Genomic DNA, 22,692 nt, shown 5'->3' with positions numbered 1-22,692 from the left:
GGGAGCTGGTCATGGTGGACAAGTTCACCAAATGGACAGAAGCCAAACCAATCAAAACGGCCGAACCCGGACCCGTGATAGACTTCATATCCGGTGTAGTACACCGTTATGGTGTCCCCCACAACATCATCACCGACAACGGCTCCAATTTCACGGCCGAAGAGGTGAAAACTTGGTGCGGCAAGATGGGCATAAGCTCGATTACGCCTCCGTCTATCACCCTCAAACAAACGGTCAAGTCGAACAAGCCAATGGTCTTATTATGAGTGGCATTAAACCTAGACTAGTGTGATCCTTAAAATAATCAGACACGCACTGGGCTGAGGAGCTCGACTCCGTACTCTGGGGGCTGCGGACCACGCCAAATCGCACTACCGGATACACACCCTTCTTCATGGTGTACGACACAGAGGTTGTGCTGCCCTGGGATATTATTCATGACTCACCTCGAGTGCGCATGTACGAAGAGAGAGAGGCCGAGATCGATCGGCAGGACAGCTTAGATGCCCTGGAAGAGGAGTGCGACGTTGCAAAAGCCCATTCCGCATTCTATCAACAACAGGCTCGTAGGTATCAAAGCAGAGAAGTACGGGCTAAGACTTATAATATTGTCGAACTCGTTCTACGTCTGCCGGAGAAGAAAAAGGACAAGCTCAAGCCCAAGTGGCAGGGTCCGTTCATTATTGACAAAGTTCTCACCGGTGGAGCGTACCGACTGCGGGATGCATCCGATAATCACTTCGAGCAAAACCCATGGAACACAGCCAGACTCCGAAGATTCTACGCCTAGCGCCGAACTCCCCGTTCGTCTCCTTCCCTCTGTTGCTTTTGATTTTCTTTTTAGCCCTTTTCTCGCCTTTCCTTTTTTGAAAAGCTCTAACGCTTTACGGTGGCTCGACTACACACTTGTAACGCACTAATTTTCAAGTATGTGCGCTCATTATACCTGGGGGCTTCTTATACAGAAGCTTAACATAATTATCTTCAGGGCATCAAGCCCACTGCATATGCGTCCTTTCGCCATATGCACCTTTTCTTCGCCATTATATGCATCGATATGACATAAGTTTTGGCCAAGCTGGGTTGCCTCGCTCCTGAGCTTATGCCCTACGTTCCCGTTAATACGGCTAGGGCATAAAGGGAGCACCTCTATGATTGTTACTGCCGGGTACTCCGGACGTGTACCTCAGACTGGGTGAAGCCGAAAGCTAGCATTCTTAAGGGAATATTTGGTCGGTTAACTAAAGATGTTTTTTACCTATCACAATATGAACCCCCATATGTTTCGCATACTGTGCCTTTTTGATCGCAGTTCAGACATGCACGTTAATGCATGCGTACCCAGGGAAAGTAACCCTTAACGGAACTATTCTCTCTGGAAGATGTTTCTTACTAACCATGTAATATAACATAGCTAGTTGGGTACTTGTCTGTTCAAGCAATTATGACCCCTACGCCTGGTTTCCACGCGTACCCCGGTTTATATTATCGAGCTGGTATTTGAAAACACTCCGGACTGTCGGGTCCAGAGGCCGAAGCGAAAAGGTCCGCCATGACAAATGTTTTACAATCCGGCTAGGGACAAATATGTCAATTGAAGTACATAGTCATATAGACCCAAATACTTCCTCCTCTATGCCATCCAACGGGCTGTCTAGCCTACAATCCTGTTGGGAATATCTTGCGGCTACTTCTACCTGGTCATATACCAGATTAACGGGGATTTCTTTCCCATCTAACCCTACAGGTCTGACCCGGGCCATATGATTCGGATCGAGCTTGGTATACCGTGTTTTCACCATGGTCCAAGCTTCCCTCACACCTTCTCGACAGGTAGATATCTTCCATAGCCGGAAATGCCGCCGCGATCCTTTCAAAAGTTGTAGAAGCTCCCCCATACTTCCTGGTAGGGAGGCGGATGGCCACAAGGCCTTGGCAACACTCCGAATGACCTTCCGAACTTGCTCGTGCTATTGGGAAAGCTCTTGTAGCGGATCGCCTGAGGATCCGGGCATATCCTCTCCAGGACGGCCCGTCAGCATACCTACAGACATAACTCTGTTAGTCCTTATCTTTGCCGAACTATGTAAATGTTCGTTTGAGAACATATTGAAAATGTCGCGCCGAAGCCTCTTATCCTTCACGGAGTCAGCCAGCTGGGCCCAAACATCTTTCAATTCTTCACCCAACTGGGTATTAGCATCTTGGATATTGTTATTCTTCTGTATGACCCATGTAAGTACACGCTCACCAGCGGCTTCTTGCCTTTGCGCCTCTTGCTCACCCTCTTGTAGGATTTCTGGATTCTGTTCCGAATTATCTGAGGATTTTTGTCATCAGATATTGTTAGCGTTGCTGGTTCATAAAAACAATTCGTTTTTTCTCAATTCGGGAATACATACTAGTCGATGCCTCTTCGGATCTTGACAGCTTGGCCATAGCGACCGTCAGCTGGGTCCGACACTCTTCTAGCTCTTGAGACAACATGTTGTTCTTCTCCGAGAGAACCTATTAGTACAATGATCCTTAAATCAGTTGTACCAACTGCTTCAAGTTTTCAGGGGCTACTGATATACATAATTATCAGATTCTCATACTTACCTGTATATCTTTCAAATATTGGCTCGTGGCTCTAGCAAGCCCATCCTGAGCGGCTCGGATGTACGCATCACGAGTTGAAGGCATTAAAAGCCTCATCTAAAAAACCAGGGTCGCGAAGTGCGCCCCGCGGGCGCCGATGATTCATGGCGCTCTCCACTTCAGAATTTGTAACGGACATTTTGTCCGAATCCTCTGTAGGAGGACAGTCCGGTGTTACTCCCGTGTTGGCCTCCGTCCTCGAGACCGGGCTTGGGATCCGGCTAGTGGAGGCACGGTTGGCAGGGTCCCCGGACATAGTTCGACGGATGTTCTTTCTGCTAATACACAACGGATAGTGTCATACTTTAAGACGACGAACCATGGAGCGTATTTAAAACCATACCTCCTTGAGGACGGCTCCGCCATGTTTCTGTTCGCCTTCCTTTTTAAAGGCCTACCCGGCACATGCGCCCCTTGCTAGCGAGTCGCCTCGGGTTCGGCTTGGCGCGCCGATCGTCTTCCCTTTAGAGCGTAAGAATTGCGCTGTGTGTAAGATGGAGGGAATAAATCTTTTTCGAAAGATAAGTCTCTTGTTTACTTACATGCGATACAGGGAGAAGGCCGGGATAGTCAGCAATGATGGCCACCTCTGTGCCGTCACAGCTCGCCTGGTGAAACACCCCTTCCACGAGCTCCACGAATACATCCGGATCCTCTTCGAATCCGGGGTCAAGGGCCCGGTTGCGGTCCTCTGGCTGTGGTGTTGGACTGTGGAACTCCCTGATTACTTTTCGCCATTCCTGTTATGAGTAAACAGAAATAAATACTTATAAAAACAAAGGCTCAGGGAATGAATAGAGCAGAGTGATGAATGGTAGCTCACCCAGCTAGGAGGGTTGTACATGGAAAAGCCATCCTGTGGTTTAAAGCGGACAAACTCCTCCCTTTCCCCCTTGTATAAATGCGATTACGGGTTCGCTGTCTAATTATCCAGGCGGTAATGATAGTATCTTGTACCTGAACCGGTGGCTCACTTTTTCTAAGTAATGGGGAAGAGGACTGAAACATGACACTGAAAGACTCTGCTGAGACGGACAGTATTTCCACTAGAGCGGTGGTGGAGTCCGGACCATTTCGGCCGCAGCGGGTGGCATCGTCGTCTCCATTGAAGTGCCACATGGGATGCCCTCGGTATTGGAGTGGCTGAACTCCCCGCATTATGGATATCGCCATAACCTCGATTATTGACAATCCGGATTGAGCGAGTATTCTTATCTTGCTCATCAATTGAAGGACCTCCCTGCTATCTTCCTCTCTGGGGCTCCAAGGACGCCAGTTAAGGCGTTTTTTCAGCGGAGCATTTGTAAACTTCGGAAGACCCATTCGGATTAGGTTGGGAAGGGAGACGTCCTCAATATAAAACCACTCGGAGGGCCACTCTTCGGGTGCCTTCTTCGGTGTACCGGATAAGTATCTGGTCCCGGCGATGCGCCATATCTCGGCTCCGCCCACTTGGAATATTGATCCCCCTTGATTACGGGGGACGAGGCAGAACAACTTCTTCCACAGCTCACAATGGGCTTCACAGCCCAAGAATAGCTCGCAAAGAGCGATGTAACCTGCAATGTGTACGATGGAGGCAGGTGTGAAGTTGTGTAGCTGGAGGCCGTAGAACTCCAGAATCCCGTGGAGAAATGGATGGATTGGAAATCCAACACCCTGCAGCAAGTAGGAAACGAGGCATACTCGCTCCCCCCTGCATGGGTTGGGAAAGTTCTCCGCCTGCTCCCCGCCATCGAAGGAGGCCAGTCCGGCTCGAACGGTGACTAAATATGCAGGAGGTAGATACCCTAGAGTCTGCAATCACTAATCGACTGTGGGATACGGTACACTTCTCCCAATCGCCCGGCTTGGTGTTGCGAGAGCGGAAGGAAGAGCCATAGGCGTCGGCCATGTTGGAGTGGTTTTTTCGGGCACGCTCTGATGATACCTCGCTTGGGGAAGATGGTGTGGATCAGATCTGAAGATCCCCGTCTCTTTAATAGACAATTTATTTACATGGCTAGGGTGGCAAATGTAAAAATGCCCCGACTTCTCGCATTCGCTCGACACGTGGAGGCTGAGACCGTTGAGGTGCAGAATCCGATGAGCGTAACATTAAATGGGGAGCCGAACACTGCCTTTTATAACATGTACTTTGAAGAATTCGAAGAAGGAACTCATCTTGCAATGTCGAAGACAATTTGTGTGTCGGACTCATCGTCATTGAAGCCTGGTTCGGGGGAAGCCTGGTTCGGGGGCTACTGAGGGAGTCCTGGATTAGGGGGTCCTCGGACAGCCGGACTATATGCGAATGCCGGACTGTTGGACTGTGAAGATACAAGATAGAAGACTTTGTCCCGCGTCCGGATGGGACTCTCCTTTGCGTGGGAGGCAAGCTTGGCAGTTAGGATATTTGGATTCCTTGTAACCGACCCTGTGTAACCCTAGCCCCCTCCGGTGTCTATATAAACCGGAGGGTTTAATCCGTAGGACAAGGACAATCATAACCATAGGCTAGCTTCTAGGGTTTATCATCTACGATTTCGTGATAGATCAACTCTTGTAATACTCATATCATCAAGATCAATCAAGCAGGAAGTAGGGTATTACCTTCATCGAGAGGGCCCGAACCTGGGTAAACATTGTGTCCCCTGCCTCCTATTACCATTAGCCTTAGACGCACAGTTCGGGACCCCCTACCTGAGATCCGCCAGTTTTGACACCGACAGCGGCCACATCACCACGCCGTACATCGACATCCATTCCAAGTTTTTGCAACAACAACAATGTTGCGGAGCGGCGGCATCGAAAACTATTGTGTTGGTGCGCGATGTGGCCGAAGTGTTGTTGCAATTCTTGCAGCCAATGTTTTTTCTAAAAAATAGACGAAATATGTGTTTGTAATTTTTGCAACAAAGGTTTTGTTGCAGAAAAATAGAAAATAATAGGTTTTGCAACAAAGAACTTGCTGTAGAAAATTAGAAAAAAAAGGTTTCACAATAAAGATCTTGTTGCACGAAATTAGAGAAGGGGAAAAAATTGCGAGAAAACTTTCAATCTATTCATCAACTGTGAAGGTAGTACAAAGAACACTAGAAGTAAAATTTACATCCAGGTCCGTAGACCACCTAGCAATGACTACATGCACTGGAGCGAACCGAAGGCGCACCGCTGTCATCGTCTCTCGCTCACCGGAGTCGGGCAAACACTGTTGTAGTAGACAGTCGGAAAGTCATCGTGCTAAGGCACCATAGGACTAGCGCATCAGAACAGTAACCGTCGCCGATGAAGAGAAACGTAGATCGGAAGTCAAAAAATTAAAGAAGAGGGACTGACGACTTGTGTCACTCAATTGGACGGCTCGCTAGGCGGTGGATCTTTCCCCGGCGCCGGCGCGTAGCACGCCCCATATCTCTACTTCTCTTATACTACTTCAAAAAAAGTAAGGTTTTCATTTCACCTTTCTTCCCACCACCCTTCGTCCAACCTTTCATGTGATAATCAATCACCTTAATTTTCTTACTTTCTGAATCAATTCCACTTTAATTTATTTATCTTCTGAACCAATTCAAATTTAAGTTACTTACCAAATTTCTAATAAAAATATAAGGTAATTCAAGGTTAGAATTTTATGAACATTTATTTACACAATGGCACTATTATTGACAGGTAAATCACAAGCTCTCCCGTTATAACGCACGAGCATTATTCTAGTTTTAATATAAAAAATTGATGGTTAGAATGTAATTGCGCGTCAATGTCCAGAGCGATGTTTTCTAGCGAAAGAATCTATTCTTCTACCATCGAAAAATAAGACGAAGCAGTATATAAGTATTTCTGAATCTGAAGAGAGAAAAGGCCTTCGCCAAGTCATCAGTAAAAAAAAGCCCTCGCCACAGGCCTGTACGTCTTCCGACCACACCGGTCCATCGATCTCGGCGATGGGGATCGGCATGAGCAGCGGCCGGCAGGACTTCGCCGGCCGGACGCTGCCGCTGTTGGCTGTGCAGATGCTTCTACAGTACGGCCCGGCCGGCGCAAGCCGCCCGCCCCTGACGGCCGCACTGATCGCCGCCAATGCGCTGGTGTACTTCCGGCCGGGCGCCATCGACGCGCACCTCCCCCGGCTCCGGCACGTCATGTTCAACCCCCACCTCATCATCAAGGTACCCACCTACACCACCACGCCTCAACCGGCTGTTTTTTTAGGGCTAGTGGAAGGTGCTCCGCCTTTGCATTATAGATTAGGCATTTACAAGAGAAAAGTCTGAAGCCCTAAGGCAGACAGGGGAAAACAGCACATTTACATAGCTAAATGCCTCGAATAGGCCATATACAAGTATGTTAAGTCAGACCTGACTAAGCAACCGGCTGATTAGATGGCGGAATTATGTGCATGTTATCTTTTCTTTTGCGATGGAATTATGTTTGGATTCAGTTGGCTACTGAACAAATTACATTGAGCACCCTTATCCAGGCGTACAGGGTTGCGGAGTTCAGCACCACATTATGTTGTGCCGATATTTTTGTCTCCGGTTGCCGCATTGTCGGGTTTAGCTAATACTCCCTCCGTTCCTAAAAATAAGTCTTTGTAGAGATTTCACTATGGATTATATACGGAGCAAAATGAGTGAATCTACACTCTAAAATGCATCTATATACATCCGTATGTGGTCCATACTGAAATCTCTACAAAGACTTATATTTAGGAACGGAGGGAGTAAAACTTATGCTTTTGATCTTGCAATTGGGCCAAATTTATAAGATGATTACTGAGCAATGCTGCATAGGAGCAGGATTCCGACCCTAATTATAATTGGGATTCCCTATTGGTAGTATTTGGCAACAATACTCTATTAGAGTTGGTTAATTTTTCTCTTATTTAGTTAAACATAAATCTGTTGAAGCACAGATTGACCCTATGTTTGTATGCAAGCTTAGGGACTCACTTGTCCAGTTGTCTAGATCGTGGATCTAAATGACATTTTCGCACACACAAAAAGGGATCTAAATGACATGATGCGCAAGTTTTGCACCCCATGCCCATGGCTCACTTTACACGCATAGAATCGGTAAAATGCACGCTACACCGTTCACAATGTTGTGCTTCTCCTGTTGCATTGTTTCCCTACCAGCAGGGTGCAGATGATGTGCTTTGAATGTCGTACTGCAAGTAATTGCAAGTTGTTCTTTTCAGACTTTTCTAAGCATCCTTTCCAGAGTTTTATATATCCACCACTCTCAAAAATAACAGTTATGAACATTGTTGCAGTTCGGCGACCTGAGACGTTTCTTCCTCTCAGCTTTCTACCACTTGAGTGAAGGTCACTTCTTCATGAACATGGCTTCTCTCTTGCGCACGGGGGCAAAGCTTGAAACATCAATGGGCAGTCCTGAGTTTGCTTGCATGGTGGTTTCCTTGCTTGGCCTTTCTCAGGGCTTCACATTGCTCTTGTCTAAAGGTTTGCTTTCGCTCGGCAACGACATTGCGTATTATCAGTATTCTGCTGGATTTAGTGGAGTGCTGCTTGGCATGAATGTTGTGCTGAATGCCCGAGAAGGCGATGTTGTCTGGCATGGGGTGACCGTTCCTGCAAAGTATGCGGCATTGCTTGAACTACTATTCATCCATGCTTTCAATCCGGAGGCACACTTGATTTGCAATGTTGGTGGGATACTTGCTGGCCTGGCCTACCTTTTGCTGAGGCACGGTCCAGAACGGCTCGCTCCTATGTTTTCAGACATTGCATACGCTGTGAGTCAGCCGGCGAGATTTGCTAAGAAACTTCTGAGGTCAGCAGCACATGGTCGGGGGAGCAGTGTCCGGCACCATGTTGCACCGGCGCAAGAAGAGGTTGGGCAAGGTATGCGGTGGAGATGCATAACATGTTCTTGTGACAACTCGCGTCACGCAGATGTCTGCGAGATGTGCAGCACTCCGCACCCGGACCATGCCTTTTCCCGCAGACGGCATCTCCAAGACGGTGGAAACAACGAGCTCTCAGTCGAGGAGATCTGCCATAGGAGGCTCGAAAGATTTGGAGGATGATGTAGTCTGCACCAACGCAATGTCCATAGGGAAGTAGCAGTGCAATGTCCAAGTAGCCCGCCCGGAGAATGGCATCTGCCCGTTTTGTGCTAGATAGTTTAGTGATTCTTCGTTCTAGCATTAGTATTAGTTATATGTGGAATGCTTTACGTAATCGAAATTGGTCTTAATCACCGTTTGACGGCCCGAGTACTGGTACTGATATAGTTATGTTCTTTAGCTTGAATCTTTGACGACCAGAAAGCAGTTTCCTGGTGATGATTTAAATTGGTGTTTAGGTGGATAGCTGCAGATTAGACACCTGTTGTGCTTTACACAGGTTTTGTTTATATGCATTGCCTGTGAGAGGAGCACTGAATCACTTCTCACCTATCTGTCCGATGTGTGAGACCTTTCCGTCTAGTGGAAAGATTCGATTCAGCCTGCCTGCCAGACAATCTGTTTTCCATCATGCAGATATAGGGATCGATCTCTCGTCCCATCATCAGAAAAGCAAATCAACGGGAATTCTAATTTTTGCGTGTGCTTGCCTGAAAGCACTTGCATAGCATCTCTCAGTGCCAATTCTGTCATCTGATTCGATTCGACAGAGAGGCACTTTGATGGGAGTTACTAAAACTGGTGTACGACTGTATAAGACTGCCTGGTAGACATACAAGCGACACGACATGGATTCCGGCTATGGTTTCATGGTTTGGAACTCATGAACTTGCACAATTTTGTACTACTGCTACAAAGCTTCGAGTTGGTACGTATATTACCCGGGGAAACTCGTACGCGTCCCAAAGGGGGCAATGTCTCGTCGTACAATTTTAGTATCACACCCAAAACAGAAACAGGGATAGCATCCGAGAAGAGAAAAAAGCAGGCTCCCTACTTGTGCGTGTTGCATTCTTGGCTGTAGAAATCGTTGCGTTCGATCAGGGATCTGGTCCCTGCCGCGATCGCCTTCCTTGAGGGGGGCCTGATTGCCTTCGCCGTCACTGGCATCGGTACGTTCACCGGTGTGCCATGTTCGTCGCTGGCGGTGCCGCTCCCCCTCCTGCTCCGCCGGATCGGGTGGCTCGTCCAGCAGGAGAGGCGGCTTCTGGGGGAAGACAAAGACGATGATAGCCTGTCTCGGATGGTCTTGGCGATCTCGCCCTTCTTCTTGTCCTTGCTCGTGCTATTATTGTCCCCTTCGGTGGCCGGCGGCGCGCTGGGAGCGGGCGGCTGCGGCGGAGAACGCCGTCGGCGGAGAAGCCCCGTGCGAGCGCCTTCCTCCTCATCTCCACCCTCTCGCGCCTGTCAAGAGAGGAAAGCAACACCGGAATCACCCCAGCTACCTTGGTCGATGGGCGCACGCCGGCGAGTAAATAAAGTCAAAAATGACCAAGCGTGCGTATGAGGAGATGAGAGGGTGGTGGCGGTGCGAACCTGAGCCAGGATGGACGAGGGATGGATGGGAGGAGTTTGCTGCCGCAGAGAGGAACCGGTAAGGTGCGGTGCGGTGCCGGTGGGCGCCTTCTCCTTGAAATCAGAGGGGAGGTCCGCAATTCCGCCTCCCCTTTTCAGGCGTTGTTTCCACATCTGAAAGTCCAGCCTCATTCGAAACTCTGAATTTGGTCGGTTGTATTGTACTCCCTCCGTCCGAAAATACTTGTCATTAAAATGAATAAAACGGGATGTATCTAGATGTATTTTAGTTCTAGATGCATCCTTTTTTGTCCATTTTGATGACAAGTATTTTCGGACGGAGGGAGTACTCTCTTGGTCCCAAAAGAAGTGTCCCTAATTTAAGTATAAACATAAAAATGGAGCATTCTACTTCAATGAAGTAAATACTCTAATTTGAGAATACTGAGCTCTATTGATTGGAATAGGCCATGCGGTTGAAGAAAGTCCCATGGGTTTGGTTGTTCGCTGGAAAAACTTTTTCTTCCAAATAAATTTTACGAATATGCCTTTTTGATGACCCTATGTGAAACTCATAGACTCTAGTAATCATGCACGTGCAATGCAGCGCCTTATAAATATAGAAATGACTATGTGATTCCTATATTTAACCCAATGATTAAGGGCTAAAAATATTCAATCTACGTTAATATGATGCTCACCCACAAACAACCACTCTAAAAGTATTATACATTTTCTTAGGAACTTTTTTACATTCAAGTTTTATAATAACTTGAAATCAATGTGTTTATGCAAGTTCAGACTATCTTATACTCATTGTTGAGGAAATCGTTAACTGGTAGCTGCTCGGTTGGCTAGCGAGTAGGGGATTAATCGACTAATCGGCAAGTTAATCAGCCATTTAATCAATTAATCGGACGATTTTTCGGTTTATTGGCTACTCGATGACCCTATAAGTAGGGATTAATCGGCAAGTTAACTGGTTAATCGGATGAATTCTTGAACAGGGCTTATACTCAATATTACAATAAAGCCTTCGATCCATTTTATCAGTAAAGATGACTATCTTATACTCATAATTACAGTAAAGTCTTCGATCCAATTTATCACTAAAGATCCTTTGAGACCTAGGAAATAGCTTTTGTACTTACAAACTTGATTTGTCTAAAGCCTTTGACCTTGCGGATTGGGATTTTTTAAGGCAAGCGGTGGAAAAGTTAGGCTCCGCTCACCAAATCATACTGTGGATAATGACATATGTGATCTTTCTAAGATAGTTCATGAAATTCAATGGAGCTATATTTGATCCGTTTGCACCGATGTGTGGGTTCCGGCAAAGTGATCCCATATCCATGTTCTTATTCATATTTGTGGTTGATGGTTTGTCTGTGCTGCTCAGACAGGGTGAAGAAACATGTGCTTTTGATCCACTAAAAATCTGTCGGAGAGCTCTCAGTGTTTCCCACCTCTTTGCCGATGACACTAGGTTGTTCTTGAAGGTGAACCCATATCAAGCAAATTACATAGACTTATTGCTAGCCATGCTCACACGAACGACTAGTTAGTATATTAATCCTCATAAATGGTCAATACAATTTGCTGAGAAGTGCCCCATGGCTATGGGGCAAGAAGCCAGACATGTTCTAGACAATGTGAGTACTGAATTTGAATCAAAGTATCTTGGTCTCCCCACTCCAGGGGGCAAGATGCACAAAGGTAAATTTTAAAATTTGCAAGGAGTACACCAACGTAGCTTGATATGGGGGTAGTATCTCTCAGGCCTAAAGAGACCTTGATTCAATCAGTTGCACAAGCGACCACAACATATATTATGAGTGTGTTCAAACAGCTGATGTCAGTGAGTCATGATTTAACAAGATTAGTTTGGAATTTTTGATGGGACTCAAAGAAGGGTAAGTGAAAGGTGCATTGGAGGGCGTGGGCAAAAATTATTGAGTCAAAATAGTGAGATGGTCTAGGTTGCTGGGACTTTCATCTCTTCGACCAAGCATTGCTTTTTTTATAGAACGTCAGCTTTATTAAACACTTAGACAAAGTTACAAAGGGTCTCTCGGATACACTCCAGAGTAGAATGGAAAACAACAACACTAGACAAATTTTTACAAGATTTAGCTAACAGATGAGCAGCTATATTCACTTGTCGACGAACATGCTGGAACACCACAGACACAAAGCTCCTTGAAGCAAACTTTATATCATTGACCACGGTACCAATTGAGGAACGGTCAGAGATACTTGAATTAATCCTAGTAACCAGCGACTGGCAAGCTAAGGCAAATACCACCTTGAAGAATTGCTCTTCTCGGGCCAGATATACAACTCTTCGTAAAGCCAGAGCCTCCGCAAGTTCAGGCTCCAATGCCCCATGGATAAGTTCAGTACATGCTACCATACATGCTCCTTCATGGTTCAGGGCCACCACACCAGCCCCTGACATATCAATTTCTGAAAAAATTACAGCGTCTGAATTGATGACAATCACACCTGGCGGCGGCGGAGTCCACATAGTGTTGGATGAGGAAGACTCACGCCTGATCCAGGTACATGATTGAAAAGGTGCTGCAATATTAGATTAGTGTAAGCACGGATTTTCTCCATTGTATGACGAGGATTAGGTATTTCCGGTGAGTGTCGCGCGTCATTACGTGCTTCCCAAATATACCAAAAGGACACAGCCAGAATTGTGATTTCCTTATCCGAAGATCTGTCAAGGAATTCAAATAGCCACTGCTTAGTATTTCTGAAAGAAGAACGACATAGTTGGATATCTGGCATTCCTTGATCGCATCCCATATGGCCCTTGCACGCGGACAGAATAGAAATGCATGCTCCACACTCTCCAGACGACCACAGAAACAGCAACACGCAGCATCAGGGATATGTCGTCGTTGTAACTGTGCTCCTGATGGAAGACAATCTTGAGCAAAACGCCATAGGACAACTTTCATTTTATTGGGAGCTTTTACAGACCAAATGGCCTTCCAATTCTTCTCCTCAACAACTCTATTCGAGGATAGACCAAAGCCACTTTTGCTGCGAGTATCAAGAAAACGAGCCGACCGCGCCATATGATATGCAGATCGTACCGTGTATTCGCCATACTTGGTAAAAGGCCATCTTGCAAAGTCTATACCACCATTTCCGCTAATAGGAATGCGTAGAATTTCTGCAGCCACGTCATCACGGAAGAAATCCCGAACTGAATCTTCATTCCATGAACCAGCCTCCTCATCAATCAGACATTTTACCTTGGCAGTAGCAGGTATAGGCAGAAGTGAGTGAAGACGGTGCGGTGGAGTTGAAGGAATCCAGTGATCCGTTAAAATACAAACATCTTCACCATTACCAATGCCCCACTGGACACCCATTTGCAAAAAATCTCGACCGGCCAAAATGGCTCGCCAGGTAGCAGATGCTGACCTAGGTGCCATTGCGTTCCATAAATTGGATGTTGGAAAATACCGGCATTTCAAAACGCGAGCACATAGTGAAGATGGATCCGTCAACAACCTCCATCCTTGTTTGGCAAGCATAGCAAGATTGAAAAGAGCCATGTCACGGAAGCCCATACCACCAAGCGCCTTAGGTGTAGTAAGCCACTCCCAAGAGCACCAATGCAATTTTTTTCCCATCTTCACGGCCCCACCACTCATCAGCAATAATCTGACGAAACTTCTCGCAAATATCAACGGGCAATTGAAAGCAGCTCATAATATATGTAGGAATAGCTTGAATCATGGACTTTAGTAAAGCTTCTTTTCCCGCTCTAGAAATATGTCGTTGAGACCATGCAAAAATACTAGCCCAAGCACGATCAAGCAAAAACTTGAAAGAATTAGTTGGAGATTTTCCTACATCGGTAGGCATACCAAGATAGTAGTCATTTAAAGCTTCATTCGAGATCCCCAACAGATTTTTAACTCGCTGTTTGACATGCTCCGGATAATGCTTCCCAAAGAACAAAGAAGATTTATCCTTGTTGACCAACTGCCCAGAACCCTGGCAGTAAAGATTCAAAGTGGACTCCAAAGCCTCCACACTACGTGTATCACTTCGTGCAAAGAAGATACTGTCATCGGCAAAAAGGAGATGTGAGATAGGTGGGCCTAGTCGGCCATTTTTAATACCATGTAGCTCGCCACAATTCTCCTTCTGAAACAATAGACTTGACAAACCTTCAGTACACAAGAGGAACAAATAAGGGCTGATTGGGTCACCTTGTCGGATACCTCTAGAGGGTACAACTGGATCAGTAAGTTCACCATTAACCCTGACAACATAGCAAACATTAGTGACGCATCTCATAACAGAAGCAATCCATCTCGGAGCAAAACCCAGCTTGGAGAGACAGCCATGAAGATAGTCCCATTCAACGCGATCATAGGCCTTCATCATATCAATCTTCATGGCAAAGAATGGTTGCTTAGCTCGTTGTTTACGAATAGTGTGCAGGCACTCATATGCAATAAGTGTGTTGTCTGTAATCAAACGCCCAGGAACAAAGGCACTCTGAAAATTAGAAATAACAACAGGTAGGAGCAACTTCAATCGGTTAGCAAGCACCTTAGAGGCAATTTTGTACAAAACATTACAAAGGCTTATAGGTCTGAAATTCTTAAGTTGCTTCGGTCTTGCCACCTTTGGAATGAGCACAATCACTGAATCACAGAAACCATCAGGGATAGGTTTTCCATCCAGGAAATCCCTAACAGCTTGACAAATTTCCTTTTTCAAAAAAATCCAATGGGTCTGATAAAATAATGCAGGAAAACCATCCGGACCCGGTGCTTTTGTAGGTCCCATCTGAAATAAAGCAGTCTTGATCTCCTCATTAGAGTAAGGTTTGCACAAGTCATCATTCATTTCTGAAGAAACTTTCTGAGGAATAGCATCAAGAACCGTAGCAGCATCACAGGGTTGAGAAGAAAAATGCTCATCATAAAATTTTTGCACCATACCTTTAATATCACCTTGAGTGTCACAAAATGAACCATCATCTCTCTGAAGACATTGGATTCTATTGGTACATCTCCGAGCCTTGGCACGTGCTTGGAAAAAACTGGTGTTCCGGTCCCCCTCTTTAAGCCAATCAATCCGGGATCGTTGACGCTCCATGATCTCTTCCCTTTCAAATAGCTCACATAAATTTTTCTCAAGATTACGTTCCTCAGCGATTGATGCATCTGAGGTTGGAGCAGTCCTAATAGACAACAACCGTCTTTCCAACTTTGAAATTTGCTTTCGAACAGAACCAAAATTGTCACGACTCCAAGTCTTCAAAGAAGCAGCCATGTTCTACAAATTATCCCATGTGGATTGGAGAGATAGTTCGCCAGATTTGTCAACAACCCAAGATTGCTCCATAGTTTCCTTATAATCAGTGGCGCGCAACCACATGGCCTCAAACTTGAAACCCTATTGCACCGGACGTTGTTCACACTCTCTCACAAAGCTAGATAGACCAATTCGAATAGCATAATGGTCAGATGATGTGGCAATAATGTTTTCAACATGACATCCATCAAAACAATCAGCAAAATCAGAGTTCACCACAGCCCTGTCAAGACGGACTTTTACATAGCCGCTTGGATCCTGACGGTTGCACCAAGTAAATTTGGGACCCGAGTAGCCCAAGTCCCTCATCTCACAATCCCGCAAGCAATCACGGAAAGCAGCAATCTGTTGCTCAGAACGGTCACGAGGGCCAACATGCTCATCTTGGGAGAGAACTTCGTTAAAATCCCCACAAATAATTGACGGACCATTCCATAGCGGTCTCAAACGCCGAAGAAGCCCCCAAAATTGAGCTCTATCTTCCCTCCTTGGTTCCCCATACACAAAAGTTGCTCTCCAAGTTGGTACCAAATCAGAAGACACATGAACATCAATACATCTTGAATTGCACGCCTTTAGAGATATATTCACCGACTCCTTCCAAAAAAGAGCCAGTCCACCACTTTGTCCGTCTGAACTGTCAGCAAAACAACCAGAAAAACCCAAAGACCACATGAAATTACGAACACGAGTATCCCTAATCTTTGTCTCAGACAGAAAGAGGAGGGTGGGTCGGTGAAGCTTCACAAGCCAGCGAAGCTCGCCAACTGTCGAGGCCGACCCCAATCCTCGACAGTTCCATCATAAAATATTCATTGCATTTGGCGGGGCTGCATACCAGCCTCCGCCAGATCCGCCGATCGAGAAGGTGAAGTACGTTGTTTCTTGTTTGAGACACAATCCCCCACTTCAGTAGACGTGCCAACATCTTTGCCATTATTATCAGAAATCACAATTGCAAGGACAGCCGCAGAACTTGAAGGTTGCTCATTTGAAGTGTGCACGACAACTGGGTTCTTAGTGGGCTTCCTTTTCTGTCCAGCCATACTGCCTTTAATCCTTAGAGCCGAGACAAGCTCCTTGCCAGCACCATCAGCGCAGCCAGGACCACGACCGCGAGATGGTCGCCCACGGCCCCTGCCAGATCTATTATTGTTAAGAGGAGAGGACCCTTGAGCTACCCCATCACCCTCCTGACTTTGGAAAGCTGATTTACCACGGCTACCAACTGGCCTGGGTCTCGGATCAAAAGACGATGTGGAAGAATTATTTCCTGTCTTGGACCCACTGGCTCGCTTCGACGGTTTTTCCGGAACACACAACTTCTTAGCATTATAGGGTAGATTTCCATTCACATCACGTACCCCAGGATTTGGACATAGCATGGAGGAGTGGCCCAGCAAACCACAAGAAAAGCAGTAAAAAGGCAGGCGCTCATACATGACAGTATAGGGTACAATCGTCTTTGTCTTTGCCGAATTGACGGTGACATACCGAATCAAAGGCTCCTGTACCAGATATATCAGCCCGAACGCGCATATATGCACCCCAACATCTTCCATCTGCATCAGATTCCACACGCTCAATCCTACCAATAGGTTTAGCAAACTCCATACCCAGTTTGGCTTTCACTAATCTGGGTGGAAGGGCCATGATACGTGCCGAAATAGAAAGAGTTTTAAATTCCATTTGCAGCGGCTGTATGTTTGGATCAAAAATCTTGAGCAAAACAGCATGCTTGCCCACCATCCATGGCGATCCATCCAGGACATGATCCCTATCCATCTTGGTGCTGAACTCTGCGACGAACAGATTCTCACCCGCCGGGTGAAACAACAGACCTTTAGGATTACCCCAGGCCGGTCTCATTGCTGATGAGATTGTATTGATGTGTAGAACATTGGGGGAGAGTACCTTTCCAACCAGCGCGCAATCCGGAACAACCAGATCAGTGTCCTCATCATCATCCACCATCACTGGTTGTGCCTCAACTGCCGTTAGACGGAGGCGCTCCATTATTTCCTCGACGCCAGAAACGGAGCCAGAAGAGTCCGTCTCCCGCACAGGATTTGGTGCCATCGCAGGGCCTACAGGGGCGGTCGACGACGGCGGCACAAGAGCACCACTTCCCCCGGCCAACTGAAGGCGATCCATCTGCGTGCCAGAACTCCCACCATCCCCTATCGTTGCTGCACTGGTAGCCTCGACAGAAACTCGCTCCGCCATCGCCAAGGGTGGGCAGCAATACAAGGATTGCCCCTGAATCACCCCGAACGAAACAAAAAAAGACGAGAAGCTATCGATGCCACAGGAAAGCGCAGACCAGAATTAGGGAAAAGGAGAAATCACAGAGAGAAAACGCGATCAAATCACGGTCTCAGATGATGCTCAAACCCCTGGGAACCGACGTCGAGAGAGCGTCGCCATACCCAAGGAGAGAGACGGTGAGGTAGGCGTGGAGGCTTCCCACTTGACCTAACAGGGCTCTCGAGAACACTGTGTCTTCAGTTAATGCATCCTCAATGTGGCAATGTCATGCCATTCATAATGGACTTGAAGCGCTCAAGAAGGGGTTGATCTAGCGTGTTGGCAACAACAAAAAATTCGGATCTGTATGGACTCGTGGATGCCTCGTCCCATCTCGTACATGTCAGTCTTCCAGCAGGAAACATGTCAGCTATGACGAGTAGTGGATTTATGGGTGAATACGAGGTCACGTTGTGGATGAAATACGAGGACACGTTGTGATAGCTGCCACTCCCTCCGTCCCATAAAGAATACTCCCTCCGTCCTGAAATACTTGTCAAAGAAATGCATAAAAATGGATGTATTTAGAACTAAAATACATCTAGATACGTCCATTTCTCCAAATGTATTTCCGGACGGAGGGAGTAGGAAATAAGCCAGAAAGGACGGTATAGGTGACGAGAAGTCTGAGTCAGTGAACTGGTGTTTGGTACCCTGTCATTCACAAGGAAGGAAAGCCCATAGTCTCCATCTCGTCAACTCGCCATTGCTGATTACTCAGCAATCATCAGCAGCTTGTTACTACTCCTACTTACGCAAATTTGGAGCAGCGGCCGCCTACGCCGACGCCGACGCCGACGCCGTGTTGGTGGAAATGGGCAAGAAAGCCATCCGATACGCCGTGGTCAGTACTGTACTGTACTTACTATCTTCCCCTCTCTTCTTCTTCACTCGCACGGTCGCACCTGTCGGAAAGTGACGTTGGCCGGGCCGTCGTGGTCAGGTGGATGCCTTCGCGACCGAGCCGTTCAAGGGCAACCCCGCCGCGGTGTGCCTCCTCCACGACGACAACGCCGCGGACGAGCGGTGGATGCAGTCCGTCGCCACCGAGTTCAACCTCTCGGAGACCGCCTTCCTCGTCCGCGACTTCTCCCGGCCCGCCAGCGCCGCCCCGCTCTTCCACCTCCGATGGTTCACTCCCGTCACCGAGGTAACCACATAGCCCTCCGTCCATCTCCTCGCAAAATCCTCGGATCCCCTTTCTACTGCCAGCATCGACCGATCTGAAGAACCCGTCGACTGGCCTGCATTGACTCCCACCACGCGTCGTCGCTTTCAGGTCGACCTGTGTGGGCACGCGACGTTGGCCTCCGCCCACTTCCTCTTCACGGCCGTTCTCCCGGAGCATGGCATGATCGAGTTCATGACCAAGTCCGGTATCCTGACTGCGAAGAAAGTTCTTGCGCCAGGGGGCGCAGGCGAGGCCCACGGGAAGCTGTTTATTGAGCTGAATTTCCCCATGATTGATTTCCTGGACTGCAACGAGATGCCGTCGATTCCGGAGACCCTAAACGGCGCACCAGTGGCCAGTGTTCACAAATCGGCGGCCGACGGTGATCTCATTGTACTGTCTCTCCCCTGTTTTACCTGCATCATTACATTCCAAAATAAACTTCCCCATTTTAAGATGGGGCATGTTGGTGCTGCTATGATCATTCTCCTAAGCTAGACAGCTAGTATTCTCTTAGTTTCTCCTATATCAATTTTCCTTCGAAAAATCAATTGCCCAATAAACAGGTTGCATGGCTTTCAGGTGGAACTTTCTTCAGCAAAACAGGTTGCCGACATACTTCCTAACATGGATGAAATTAAAAAGTTGTCATGTGGTGGTATCATGGTTACAGGACCGGCACCTGCTGGCTCTGGTTATGACTTCTTCACACGTTTATTCTGCCCAAAATTTGGGATGGATGAGGTGATGTCCTTTCTTAGTCCAAAGTTGTGTGTAGAAATTGTGAAGCTTGTTTAACTTACCAATGCATCGAGCATTTGAGTAAAAAAGAGTATGGAGCTAAGTATAAGAAAGTCGGTGCAGGAGTGCCTCTCCCAACACCTAATTGTGCTCACGTCTCAAATATGTTACTCCCTCCGTTCATTTTTATAAGACGTTTCAGATAGCAGACATTGAACTGTTTTGACTGCTGTCTGAAATGGCTACATCGTCTTATAAAAGTGAACAGAGGGAGTACTACATCTTTCATTCTGGATAGCATAGTCCTGTAGTGTTGTCTACTTCCAGCATGCTCTGAAGTCTGAACCCTGCTTGTCCTAGACAAATTAATATCATCATGAGTTACCTCTGTTTAGCTAGAATTGTATCTATATTCACAATATCGATAACAAGCTAAGAGCTGCTTTGACTAGTAGTGTTATCTATGGTAGAACAAACTTTATCTCAGTGGATGCTTGTAACTATTGTTGAGGAATGAGGAATCGATGCTTGCAAGTTGCAATTATAGAGTGCCACCATTTGTACTAGTTGAAATATGTATAGGAAAACCCTCGTTCATTTTAAATTAATCTTGGGCGTCCATTGGCTACTGATATTGTCCATGTAATGCAGCCTCATCTTTCATACAAGTCGTAACCCCTGATTTCTGTATTTTTGCAGGACCCTGTTACTGGCAGTATACATTGTGTATTGGGACCCTTTTGGGGTAGAAAGCTTGGGAAGCAAAAACTGACGGCATTTCAAGTATGTTTTCAAAGTTTTAATTGTTTGGAGGTCTATATTTTATTTGACAATAATGCCACAACATGCGCTCGATCAGCGCTAAATCATCGTGTTAATTTTCCTTCATATGACCATGTGCCCATGTATCATCAGGCATCTCCGAGGGGTGGAACGCTATACCTGGAACTGGATGACGCAAATCGGAGAGTGAAAATCCAAGGAGAAACTGTTACTGTCATGACCGGGACGCTCCTGGCGTAACATGTCATCTACTCCCTCCGTTCCTAAATAATTGTCTTTCTAGCCATCTCAAATGAACTATAACATACGGATGTATGTAGACATGTTTTAGAGTGTAGGTTCACTCATTTTGCTTCGTATGTAGTCACTTGTTGAAATCTCTAGAAAGACAATTATTTAGGATCGGAGGGAGTAGGCATGATTGCTTTGTAGGGAAATCACGGTCGGGTTTGTAATATGAACAATCGTTGTGGGCAATTACTCTAGGCTGCTCTGTGGTGGTTTTAGAACTTCCAGCGGTTTCTTGAAGGTCACTCCGCCGGTGTATGAGCTGTGCAAGGCCACCAATATTTTCCAGTAACCTCTTCCCACATAGTTATATTATATCCTAGCAAACGTTTCTGCTAAACCACACGCAATGGTTGCTTAAAATATACATCGACAAAATTGCAGTAATGGCAGATATGCTTGGAATCGAACTACCGAAGACAACCCACCGCCCATGGAGCAGTATGGTCTTTGATACTATTTGCAATTCTGTTTGACGTTATTTGTAATGTGGGACTTAAAAACTACAGAGCTCTTGTGGTTTACCTGAACAATGCCTTGCAAGGCCAAGACAACAAAAAATGCGCTGTTAAAAGTACAGAAAGTTCAGTTACAGCAATATCTCAGAATGGATTACAAGTTTGTATATGGAAAATGCGTTGTTTTCTGTAGTCCACGCAGGGAAGGTGGGTGGGTATACCCGCTCGATGGACTGTCATTATCCGCCCGATTACGAGAACCATATAATTCTGCAATTAGCATGGGATCATTGTCAGTACCCGGTCGATTATTACGAGGAAAATAAGTCGCAAACGAGTTCGGTCGTTCTCTGATCAGACGGTTGAATCCCCGAAGGAACTGTGTGTAGGAAAAGTCATGGGACAAGAAGGAACAAAAGGAGTACATTCAGCGGTGGCTTTGCATATTTACATCTCCATTTCATAGAACTCGAGGCAACGAGGAATCACATGACGTCTCTTCTTCGTCGTCGGCAACAAAAACACAGAGGAACCTCGAGGCGAATGGACCTCCCGAGTCAGCGGGAGCTGGCGGCAGGCTCAGGGCCACATCACGTCCACCGATATCCTGGACACGGTGGAGAGATCCTCCAGGTCCAACGACGACGGCTCCTCATCCTTGGCCTCCGTGGACAGCTTCGGCTCCGGCGGCGCCCGGTCGCCCGTGGCCGCCGCCGCGGGCCGGAACTCCCGCAGGCTGTGGCCGCCCATGTAGCAGCTGGCCTCCAGCATGCTGGTGCTCCCCGCGCCGCCGAGCAGCTCCGACAGCAGCAGCACGATCGAAGCCATCCTCCCAGACCCAGTGGCACGACTACCTCTCTGTTGGGCGTTGGCTTGGTGGTGTACTCGCGTGGTACTGCAACTAGCTGTACTGTAAGCCTGAACTGTTGATGGGGACTGTAGCGCTAGCAGCTCGGAAATTATGGCGCTGCGGCTAAAGGAAGGGTGTGTGGTCTTTATATGCGCGCGGGCAGGCAACGGTGGGCCGTGTCCGCTGTGGTTTTGGACGTCTACGGCTCCGCGCGCACGCCATGAATGGCCGCCGCCTTGTTTGGTAGGAAGCGAGCGAGCTGACGGCCGCTGGGTTTCGGCCGAAACGGAGGGCGGAGAAAGCTACGGCCCCTTGTGTTGTCGTTGTCAACTTGCCATTTGTTTGTTTTTTCTGGGAGACGTGGGTTTTCTCAACTTTGGAGTGCAGCTGGCGTGAGCTGATGCCTGGTATTATGCCGTGTCCCGTGCGGTGATGGCGGACGGATCGGCTGATCCTGTGTGTGTCCTTGTCCAGGTTCCTGGTTTGCTCACTTGCTCTACTCTACCGACGTTAGGTGGTGCCGGTACAACAGCCTGATGGATAGAAAGGCTAGGACATTTTCCATTTTCCACGTGGCTAACCCGGTAATAGAGAATATATATCCGTTCATGATGAAAATGAAAAGAGGGATTTTTTTTATCATAAATGCTGCTTTTATTAACTTAAAATTTAG

General features: G+C 47.0%; 3 protein-coding genes across 3 annotated transcripts; 2 read left to right on the top strand and 1 right to left on the bottom strand.

Annotated features, from left to right (window-relative positions):
• The first annotated feature begins 6,483 nt into the window (after positions 1-6,483).
• LOC123069639 (rhomboid-like protein 14, mitochondrial) lies at positions 6,484-8,852 on the top strand. The gene is made up of 2 exons (XM_044492547.1): positions 6,484-6,788; positions 7,895-8,852. The coding sequence occupies exons 1-2, from the start codon at positions 6,564-6,566 to the stop codon at positions 8,669-8,671; spliced, it is 1,002 nt and encodes a 333-aa protein (XP_044348482.1). The 5' UTR covers positions 6,484-6,563; the 3' UTR covers positions 8,672-8,852.
• A 9,485-nt stretch (positions 8,853-18,337) lies between these two features.
• LOC123069637 (uncharacterized isomerase BH0283) lies at positions 18,338-21,051 on the top strand. Its single transcript, XM_044492545.1, has 6 exons — positions 18,338-18,572; positions 18,672-18,878; positions 19,008-19,292; positions 19,482-19,643; positions 20,340-20,423; positions 20,556-21,051. The coding sequence occupies exons 1-6, from the start codon at positions 18,543-18,545 to the stop codon at positions 20,661-20,663; spliced, it is 876 nt and encodes a 291-aa protein (XP_044348480.1). The 5' UTR covers positions 18,338-18,542; the 3' UTR covers positions 20,664-21,051.
• Positions 21,052-21,574: 523 nt separating this feature from the next.
• Positions 21,575-22,152, bottom strand: LOC123069638 (uncharacterized). Its single transcript, XM_044492546.1, has one exon. It carries the CDS (start codon positions 21,995-21,997, stop codon positions 21,749-21,751), a length of 249 nt encoding a protein of 82 aa, XP_044348481.1. The 5' UTR covers positions 21,998-22,152; the 3' UTR covers positions 21,575-21,748.
• Positions 22,153-22,692: the final 540 nt, after the last annotated feature.

This window comes from Triticum aestivum, chromosome 3B (genome assembly GCF_018294505.1).
Source record: "Triticum aestivum cultivar Chinese Spring chromosome 3B, IWGSC CS RefSeq v2.1, whole genome shotgun sequence".
NCBI classification, from domain to species: Eukaryota; Viridiplantae; Streptophyta; class Magnoliopsida; order Poales; family Poaceae; genus Triticum; species Triticum aestivum.
The sequence above is the reverse complement of the archived record's forward strand: the minus strand, read 5'-3'. Positions and strand labels throughout refer to the sequence as shown.